Source organism: Triticum aestivum, chromosome 5B, assembly GCF_018294505.1.
Source record: "Triticum aestivum cultivar Chinese Spring chromosome 5B, IWGSC CS RefSeq v2.1, whole genome shotgun sequence".
Classification (NCBI taxonomy): Eukaryota; Viridiplantae; Streptophyta; class Magnoliopsida; order Poales; family Poaceae; genus Triticum; species Triticum aestivum.
The window spans coordinates 489,862,887-489,873,002 of record NC_057807.1 but is presented as its reverse complement, the minus strand read 5'-3'; the positions used below and the strand labels follow the sequence as shown (position 1 = coordinate 489,873,002).

The window sequence follows — 10,116 nt, the reverse complement described above, 5'->3', positions numbered from 1 at the left end:
AGAAAATTAGTAGATTCACCTGTAGCCAAATCATTTTTGTTGATGGCGCACCCCAACCATGAATTAGAAGTCAAAAGTGAGGGGGGGGGGGGGGGGGGGGGGTATGGACCAGGTGCAAGCTCGTGGAGGACGACGCTCATGTCTAGCTCCATGAGATTATAATTTTTGAAGTTTTAAACATTCATTTGCGCTAGTGCAACTTAGTGACATGTGTGATGTGTATATGTTGAGCTCATCGCTTTTAGATTGATCATGCATTTATGTTCGAACGCATTGTGATCAGATGAACACCACGGCCACTATAGACTAGAGCGGAAAGAAGTGATATTTTTCTTGTGGTAACAATGGGCATGTTTGCTAATCTTATTAATAAAGATGTATGTTTGCCAACTCGAAATACTGAACGTACATTTGCCGATCTATATTAAACCGAGCGATCTAGGCAATGTTGCAAGGCGCCGGAACGAAGGACAAGAGGCTGTTGGCGGTGTCGTAGAGCACGTGCAGATTCTGCTGCTGGTAGTTGCCGATGATGGTGCCGTCGCCCGACGGCACCATGGCTAGGCACAGGAACCCCGTGGCGCTGTCGATCAGCATGTAGTTTTCCGGCGGCACCGTCATGTTGGCGCGGTTGAAGTGGAGCACGAGGTCCGGCATGGTCACCGTCACGCTGGGCGGGGGCGGCCACGGGAAGCAGGTGTCGAGGCCGATGGCCGTGTCGTTCACCGACCGCAGCGGGACGACGGACAGCACCTCACGGCGGAGGGCCTCGTACGCGTCCTGGTACAGGTACGTGATGGACGTGCCAGAGTCGATCATGCAGCCGCCCGTGCCGTCGTCGTTGATGGCGAACGCGAGCGGGTCGACGCGCAAGCGTGTGTCCCCCAGGCTGATGCCCTGGAGGGACAGGAAGTACATGGACGGCAGCGCCGGGTTGAGGACGAACGGCGTGGACTGCACCGGCGCGCCGTCGCTGGTGTTGGTGCTGTCGAGGGAGGCCATGGCGCCGAAGGAGAGCCGGCTGGGCGCCGGCGTGAGGAAGGAGGTGAGGCAGTAGGAGAACCTGGAAGGGCCGAGCTGTCTGACAAGCGACAGCGGGCCACGGCCGAGGCCGACCATGCCGGAGCTGTTGGCGAGGTAGCCCGCGTTGACGTTGCCGCACCCGAAGGCGACGCCGGGCACCCTGACCTTGGTCGAGTTGGCGGCGCCGAACGTGAATGCCTCCTGGGCCAGGACGCCGGCGCTGGAGGCATAGTCGCCGTAGTAGTACTGGTAGACGCAGACCCCGTGGAAGCACGCCGGGTAGGAGAGCGCGGCGCAGCGCGGCGAGCCGCACGGCACGAGGCGATACGTGGCGGACCGGTTGGGCTGGAAGAAGGGCGTGGGCTGGTCTGAGCAGAGCATGCACGGCGCGCACTGCGTCCAGACGAGGTCACTGCCGGTGTCCACGATGGCCGTGTACTCCACCGGCGGCGTGCCCACCGCCAGGTCCACCAGGTACTCGCCCTGGCTGGCCCTCACCAGGATCCGCGCGGCCGTGATCGGGTCCACCGCCGCTGCGACGGCGCTCAGCGCGGCCACGCGGGCCCTGCTCCGGACGACGGCGCGGGTGAGGAGCTGCAGCTTGGTGTACGCAGGCGCAGCGCGCCCGTCGACGTGGGTGAGCTTGAGCTGGAAACCGACGTCGCGATCGGTGGTGCAGCGGGCGACCGGTGATAGGGCGGCCGCGAGTACGACGAGCAAGAGCACGAGGTTGCCCATGGTCATGGAGCGCTTCTGCTTGCCGTAGACTACGCGATCGGTGGACGCATCCTATATATACAGCTTGCCGCTTGCATGTTGCGTGTGCATCACAGCATGAGCATAGATGATAGATGTATCGAGGCATGTTGCGTGTGCATCACAGTACTCGGATACTCGAGGCACATATCTTCTTGGTTTGTTCGTTAAAAAAATCGTCCTGGGCACGATGTACTCCATGACCGGGGAGAAGAGGGTGACCGTGGTGTTCGGAGTACCAGTGTATTTTTCTTGATGCTCCAGCGAAACTTGAAACGACAAACCGGTGCATTAATTTTGTTTTAAGTGCCGGCCAATGGACGCAGGCTCCAGTGATTTGGGGATCTGCGGTTGAGTATTGAACTGAATGCATGCTCTCACACATGAATAGTCCTGGTTTGTGTCTGGAACCGGACCGAATGTGATCCTTTAGTCCCACTGAATGCATGCTCTCACACATGGACGCGGTCAGTTCATTTACTCCCACACATTGACAACCATAGCTAGAACCACACATGCAGATGTAGAAGAGCATAGCTCTACTAGCATGGATTCATCACTGATGCCTTGTTTGCGACTGAGTGTGCTTCTAGTCGGAGAACTTGCACTAGTAAAAAAACAGGGCTTTGGTCCAGGTCTGAAGAGGGTATTAATCCCGGTTCTCCTATGAACCGGGACCAATGGGCGCATTAGTCCCGGTTCGTGAGGCCACGGGGGCGGTCGGGCCTCGGGGGCCATTGATTCCGGTTCATCTGACCCCTTTGGTCCCGGTTCCAGACACGAACCGGGACCAATGAGCCTCGCTCCTGACCCACAACCTTTAGTCCCGGTTTGTGTCTGGAACCGGGACCAAATGTGGTCCTTTAGTCCCGGTTTTAAACACAAACCGGGACTAAAGAGAGGCCTATATATACCGCATGCACGCGAGCAGAGCAGTGCACTACTCAATTTTTTTGGCCGGACGTGGGAGAGCTTTGTGGTGCTCTAGCTCACCTCCTATGCACATGAGGTGTTCGATGAAATGCCCGAGCCACACTTAAGCTTTCTTCGATCGAAGCTCCTTGTCCAAACTCTATTTTCCTCAAGATTTGTGTAAGTTTGGCGGTCCGTCCTATCTCGTCCCCGTCCTCACCACCGTCGATCACCCGCGCCGATCTCGTCGCCGGCACCACCTTGGTGAGCCTCTTGTTCTTATCTTCTCTCTAAAAGAAAAAAATGATGTTCTATTAATTTGGTTTTAATGTGATGATGAACTTCTTTTAATTTAGTCACTTCTCTATTCATGATGTTCTGTAATGGTTTTTGCCACACTTAATTATATTTAATGCATGCAGATGAACCTGGATGTACGGTGACAGACACACCTCCGAGTACATTAAGGGCGTGTGAGGGAGTCCCAGACTAGGGGGTGTCCGGACAGCCGAACTATCATCGTCGGCCGGACTCCAAGACTATGAAGATACAAGATTGAGGACTTCGTCCCGTGTCCGGATGGGACTTTCCTTGGCGTAGAAGGCAAGCTTGGCGATACGGATATGTAGATCTCCTACCATTGTAACCGACTCTGTGTAACCCTAGCCCTCTCCGTGTCTATATAAATCGGATGGCTTTAGTCCGTAGGATGAACAACAATCATACCATAGGCCAGCTTCTAGGGTTTAGCCTCCTTGATCTCGCGGTAGATCTACTCTTGTAATACCCACATCATCAATATCAATCAAGCAGGACGTAGGATTTTACCTCCATCAAGAGGGCCCAAACCTGGGTAAAACATTGTGTCCCTTGTCTCCTGTTACCATCCGCCTAGACGCACAGTTCGGGACCCCCTACCCGAGATCCGTCGGTTTTGACACCGACATTGGTGCTTTCATTGAGAGTTCCTCTGTGCTGTCGCAAACAGGAGGGATGCCTTTTCCCGTCTTTAAAGACGGCGCCGTCGTCAAGGGAGCTTTGGCCACCGGCCAAACTATCCGGCTGGGCGATTTTCTTATGACCGCCAGTTCGGCCACCGCTCCAACAATGACCTCTCAGGTCATCAAAAGTGATCTTCACGTCAACTCAGAATTCACCGAGCAGCTAGATCCGACGGAGCTCTCCTCTGTAAATGAGCTCTTGGATCGTATCGCCGCCCTGGGAGTCGCTACAGACCACGATCAGATTGGGCTTAAAACCGATCTGAGAGAAATTAACTCTCCCCAGGCTACCCACCACGTTGTTGTGGTAGAGGAACAACGCGGCGACTCTTCTTCTATGTTAAAAACCAGTTATGTCCGGATTCTCGATCCCTCCATGTCGGATTCCCGCGGAGGGACGGACGTCAATCAAGTACTGAACCTAAAGTCAGGCATCGGACCAGATCCGTTGGATAACATCCAACAATCCAAGCTTCCAAATCCGGAAACTTCTCGGCCTTTGAGCCTCAGATTGGGCAGCGTTCCGAATTTAATTCCGCCCGCCCACCCAAACATAAGCGATCTATCTCGAATACGGCAAGAGCCCGATGAAACAGTACATCATTACTGGGCCAGATTCCTCTTGGTTATGGACAGGATAAAGGACTGCCGTGAGGAAAGCGCAATCTCAATTTTCTACAACAATTGCACGGACAAGGGAATCATGAACGCCATAAGTCGTCGCGAAGTTACACGCTTCGCCGACCTAGTGACCATAGTACAAAAATACTGTGCGATGGAGAGTGCCTGGAAAACCGAAACCAGGTTTTGGGACAATCCGGCCCTGAACACAACCCGAGTTCGAAATAAAAGGGTGCGTCATACTCAAGCACCTGGGTTAAAAACCAAAAAGCAAAAAACCCCTAAAGGGCACGGAACCGTACTGGAGGGATGGCTCAACGGACCCTGTAAAATCCATAATACAGAAGGCGCCACTCCAACACATAGCCTTCGAGCATGTTGGATACTACGGCAGGTGGCCAAAAGTGGCGAAGGTTTTCTAGCCCCGGGTAACCAGCCCAACAGTACCAGTACGGTATTAACAGTCTTCGAGACTTTCGCATCAAATAATATGCGGAAACGAACAATCCGCAGCCTCGCCGAAGTCTACCAAGTAGCGACAGCAAATCCATGGAGCGACACGGCTATCACCTTCAATGCCAGCGACGAACCTAAATTCCGAACAGCCCGAGCACCAGCCGCATTGGTCCTCAGTCCGATAGTGGATGGCTTTCGTCTCACCAAGGTACTCATGGATGGCGGCAGTGGATTAAACCTCATCTACGAGGAAACCCTCCAGAAAATGGAAATTGACTGGAGCCGCATTGAGCGAAGCAGCAGGACCTTTAGAGGAATAATCCCTAGTCGGGAAGTACGCTGCACAGGAAAAATCACACTAGATGTAGTGTTTGGCCCACCAGACAATTACACGTCCGAGGAAGTCACGTTTCAAGTGGCCCCATTCGGCAGCGGATATCACGCCTTGTTAGGGCGAGAGGCATTCACAATTTTCCAAGCTATACCCCATTACGGGTACATGAAGCTTAAAATGCCCGAGCCCAATGGAATCATCACTCTTGTCAGTGATCCAGATATAGCACTCCGCGCTGAAAATAAGACAGTCGCACTAGCCCTAGAGGCACTATCTGAAGCCCTAGCGGCAGAGGAACTCACTACGCTGCGCTCCACGGTGGATAGGGACGATGTGATACTCGATAAGAGGTCTAAGTCCACCTCTTTTAAACCAGCAGACAAAATAGTCAAATTCCAGGTCCATCCAACGGACCCCACAAAGACGGCCTCCATTGGGGCACAATTAAACCCTGATGTAGAAGCCGCACTATGAGAATTCCTTCTGGAAAATTGGGACATTTTTGCCTGGCACCCTTCAGACATGCCACGAATCCCACGCAGGCTGGCAGAACACAGCCTAAATATCCTAAAAGGATTCAAGCCAGTCAAACAGGCTCTTCGGCGATTTTCCGAACCCAAAAGACAGGCAATGGGAGAGGAGCTAGCCAAACTCTTAGAAGCCGGATTCATCAGAGACATAAAACATCCAGACTGGCCAGCAAACCTGGTAATGGTATCAAAAAAGGACAAATCCTGGCGCCTTTGTGTCGATTTCAAAGACCTTAACAAGGCCTGCCCAAAGGATCCTTTCCCCTCCCCCGCATCGACCAAATCATCGATGCTACCGCAGGGCACGATTCATTGTGCTTCCTCGACGCATACTCTGGATACCATCAAATCAAGATGGGGAAGAAAGACCAGGCCGCAACGGCATTCATTACTCCAATTGGATCATGCATTTCGACGGCTCCAAAATGTTGGCTGGCTTGGGGGCTGGCGTCGTCTTGACGTCCCCAACCGGAGACACAGTCCAATACGTACTTCAAATATGTACACGGACTCCAACAACGCAGCCGAATACGAGGCCCTTCTACATGGTCTTCGGATGGCAATCTCCATGGGTATTCAACGCCTAGAGGTGCGCGGGGATTCAAACCTCGCAATATCCCAAGTAAATGGAGACTTTGATGCCAAGGATCCAAAAATGGCAGCCTACCGTAACGCTGTCCTAAAAATGTCAGCTCGGTTCGAAGGACTCGAATTCCACCATGTAGCCCGGGATAATAACCAGGCAGCAGACGTGTTGGCACGCATCGGCGCAAAATGCGACGCCGTCCCTCCAAACATCTTCCTGGAGCGGCTCTTTAAGCCATCCGTATTATGGGAAGAGGAGTCCGGAAATAACAACCCGGAAACAACCGCACCATCCAACACGGAACATTCTGACACAATCGGTGGCTCAGCCAATGAAATAACACCTTCAGCCCATGAAATAATGGCAGTAATTGCCCCGTGGACGGAACCATTCCTAGCCTACTTAATTAGGCAGGAACTTCCCGAAGACCAAAATGAGGCCCGCTGCATAGTTCGGCGATCTAAAGCCTACAAGGTCCATGAGGGAGAACTTTATAAGAAAAGCACAACCGGAGTCCTTCAAAGGTGTATATCTGAAGAGGAAGGGCGAAATCTCCTGGCTGAAATTCACGCCGGACTCGGCGGGCACCACGCCACAGCCCGGGCCCTTGTAGGCAAGGCCTTCCGTACAGGATTTTATTGGCCGGCAGCCCGGGCAGATGCTCAGGACCTAGTCCAACTATGCGTCGATTGCCAGCTCTTTGCTAATCAAAGCCACATGCCACCCACCGCCCTCAAAACTATACCCATCACTTGGCCGTTCGCGGTGTGGGGGCTTGACATGGTTGGACCCCTTAAAGGGGGAACCCACAAGCAAAAATACTTATTGTTCATGGTGGACAAATTCACCAAATGGATAGAGGCCAAGCCGGTTAAAACGGCCGAATCCGGACTTGTGATAGACTTCATATCCGGGGTAGTACACCGTTTTGGCGTCCCCCACAACATCATCACTGATAACGGCATGAATTTCACGGCCGACGAGGTTAAACTCTGGTGCAAAAACATGGGCATCAAGCTCGACTACGCTTCACTCTATCACCCTCAAACTAACGGTCAAGTCGAACGAGCAAACGGTCTAATCATGAGCGGCATTAAACCCAGATTAGTGCGATCCCTCACGGAATCTAACACGCACTGGGTAGAGGAGCTCGACTCCGTACTCTGGGGGCTGCGGACCACGCCAAACCGCACTACCGGATTCACACCATTTTTTATGGTATACGGCGCAGAGGCAGTTTTGCCCTGCGATATAATTCATGACTCACCTCGCGTGTGCATGTACGAAGAAAGAGAAGCCGAGTTGGATCGGCAGGACAGTTTGGACGCCTTAGAGGAGGAGCGCGACGTGGCAAAATCCCGTTCCGCATTCTATCAGCAGCAGGCTCGAAGATATCAAAGCAGGGAAGTACGGGCCAAAACTTACAATGTTGGCGAGCTAGTTCTACGCCTGCCGGACAAGAAAAAGGACAAACTTAAGCCCAAATGGGAAGGTCCCTTCATCATCGACCAAGTCCTTACCGGCGGTGCATACCGTCTACGCAACGCATCTAACAACCGACTCGAGCCGAACCCATGGAACGCAGCCCGTCTCCGAAGATTCTACGCCTAAGCGCCGGACTCAGAGTTCGTCTCCTTCCTCCGTCCACCTTTCATATTTTTTCGCTGTCTTTTGTTTCCCTCCTTTTTCCTCCCTCTTTCAGTAAAAGCCTTCGAGGGCTGATCTGCGCATTGTTCGCACACACTCGATGTGCTACTCGCACTCGTTATACCTGGGGGCTTCTTTAACAGAAGCTTATTTATGCGGGCTTAATGCCCAACACATGTGTCATACTTCCGCATGTACCTTTTACTCACCATTATATGCATCGATATGACTTAAGTTTTGGCCAAGCTGGGTTGCCTGGCTCCTGTGCTTACCCCTACGTTCCCGATTGTTCGGCTAGGAGGTAAAGGGAGCACCTCTGCGATTGTTACTGCCGGGTCAGCCGGATGTGTACCTCAGACTGGGTGAAGCCGAAGGCTAGCGTTCTTAAGGGAATATTCGGTCGGTGACTTGAAAGATGATTTATTACTTATTTATTTATCTGCCCCCAGATGCTTTTTCTGCTCTTTTCGCAGTCCGGACATGCACTTTAGGGCATGCCTCCCAGGGAAAGGAACCCCTAACGGAACTATTCTCCCTGGAAGATGTTTCTTACTAACCATGTAATATAACATAGCTAGTTGGGCACTTGTCTGATAAAGCACTTATGACCCCTACGCCTGGTCTCCATGCATGCCCCGGTTTTTGTATAACCGTGAGGGTATTCGGACACACTCCGGACTGTTGGGTCCCGAGGTTGAAGCGAAAAGGTCCGCAAAGACAAACGATCTACAATCCGGCTAGAAGGCATTTACATGTCATTTTAAATTACATCGTCAAACTGACTGATTGTACTCCTCTTCAATCCCATCTAACAGGCTGTCTAGTTTACAGTCCCGTTGGGAATATTTCGCGGCCAACTCTACTTGGCCGTACATCAGGCTCACGGGGATCTCCTTCCCATCGGGCCCCACAGGTCCGACCTCGGCCATGTGGTTTGGATTAGCCTTCGGGTACCGCGTCTTCACCATGGCCCAGGCCTCCCTGGCGCCTTGCCGGCAGGCCGATATCTTCCACAAACGGAAGCGCTGCCGTACTCCCTGAAGCTTCTTAGCAAGCCCTCCAAGACCCTCGGGTAGGGAGACGGAAGGCCATAAGGCCTGAACGACGCCGCTCATCACTTGCCGGACATGTTCGTGCAGTTGCAGCAGCTCGGGAAGAAGGTCACCCGTGGAACCAGGCATTTCCTCCGTCGGACGACCCGTGAGCACACCTACAGACACATTTCTGTCAATCGACTTCCTCGCCGAACTCTTCTTTTCAAAAGAGTTTGCTCAAGCACTTACTATAAATGCCGCGACGAAGCCGCTGATTCTCCTTTACGGAGTTAGACAGCTGGACCCGAACACCTTTTAGTTTTTCGCCTAGCTGGGTGTTGGCATCTTGGAGTTTGTTCCTCTCCTGCTGCACCCTCATAAGCACCTTCTCGCCGGCCTTCAGCTGGCGCAGCAGATGTTGCTTGTCCGGATCTAGTCCGGCACCCTCTGCAATATTATTGTCAGACTAAATGCACACGCCGCACTTCATAAACTACTTATCTTTTCGAAATATGTATTACCAGAGGGGGTCTCTGTGGCTCCCTCCGCGGTGGCTAGTGCGGCCTCAAGTTGGGCCTTGCATTCTTGAAGCTCCTGGGATAGGTGGGTATTCTTCTCCGTAAGATCCTGCATAACAAATGATCCTTAAATCAGTTAGTTTAACTACTTTAAGTCTCGGGGGCTACTGGCATATATAGCTATTAAAATTCCCCACCCATATGTCTTTCACATACTGCTCCGTGGCTCTGGTTAAACCATCTTGAGCAGCACGGAGGTGCGCGTCTGCCGCATTAAAGGCATTCAACGCCTCGGGAGAGAAACACGCGTCACGAAGAACTATCCGACGGCGCCTGTGATTCATGGCGCTCTCCACCTCAGACCTGGTGGTGGACAACCTGTTGGCATCCTCCGTTGGAGGAGCATCCGTCTCACGCCTTGCACTCGCCTCCCCCTCCGGACCAGGTGTTGGAGCCTGGCTGGCGGAGGCCTGGTTGGCAACCTCCCCGGGCATAGTCCGGCGAGCGTTCTTTCTCCTGGAAGAATCATGAGCATTAATATACCCCCCAGGAGTCTTTCCCTTAAAGATAATGGTCCGCCATACCTTTGCGGCGATGTTTTGATTCGCGCCGCACTCCTCTTCCGCCTGCTGGGCCGCACTGACGCTGGTTGGACAGTCGCTGCGGGCTCGGCTTCCCACCGTAAAGGCACCTCCTGC

The 10,116-nt window shown here is 52.9% G+C and overlaps 1 protein-coding gene across 1 annotated transcript; it reads right to left on the bottom strand.

Annotated features, from left to right (window-relative positions):
• Nucleotides 1-344: 344 nt before the first annotated feature.
• On the bottom strand, nucleotides 345-1,761 carry LOC123116564 (aspartic proteinase nepenthesin-1-like). Its single transcript, XM_044537505.1, has one exon. It carries the CDS (start codon nucleotides 1,759-1,761, stop codon nucleotides 439-441), a length of 1,323 nt encoding a protein of 440 aa, XP_044393440.1. The 3' UTR covers nucleotides 345-438.
• Nucleotides 1,762-10,116: the final 8,355 nt, after the last annotated feature.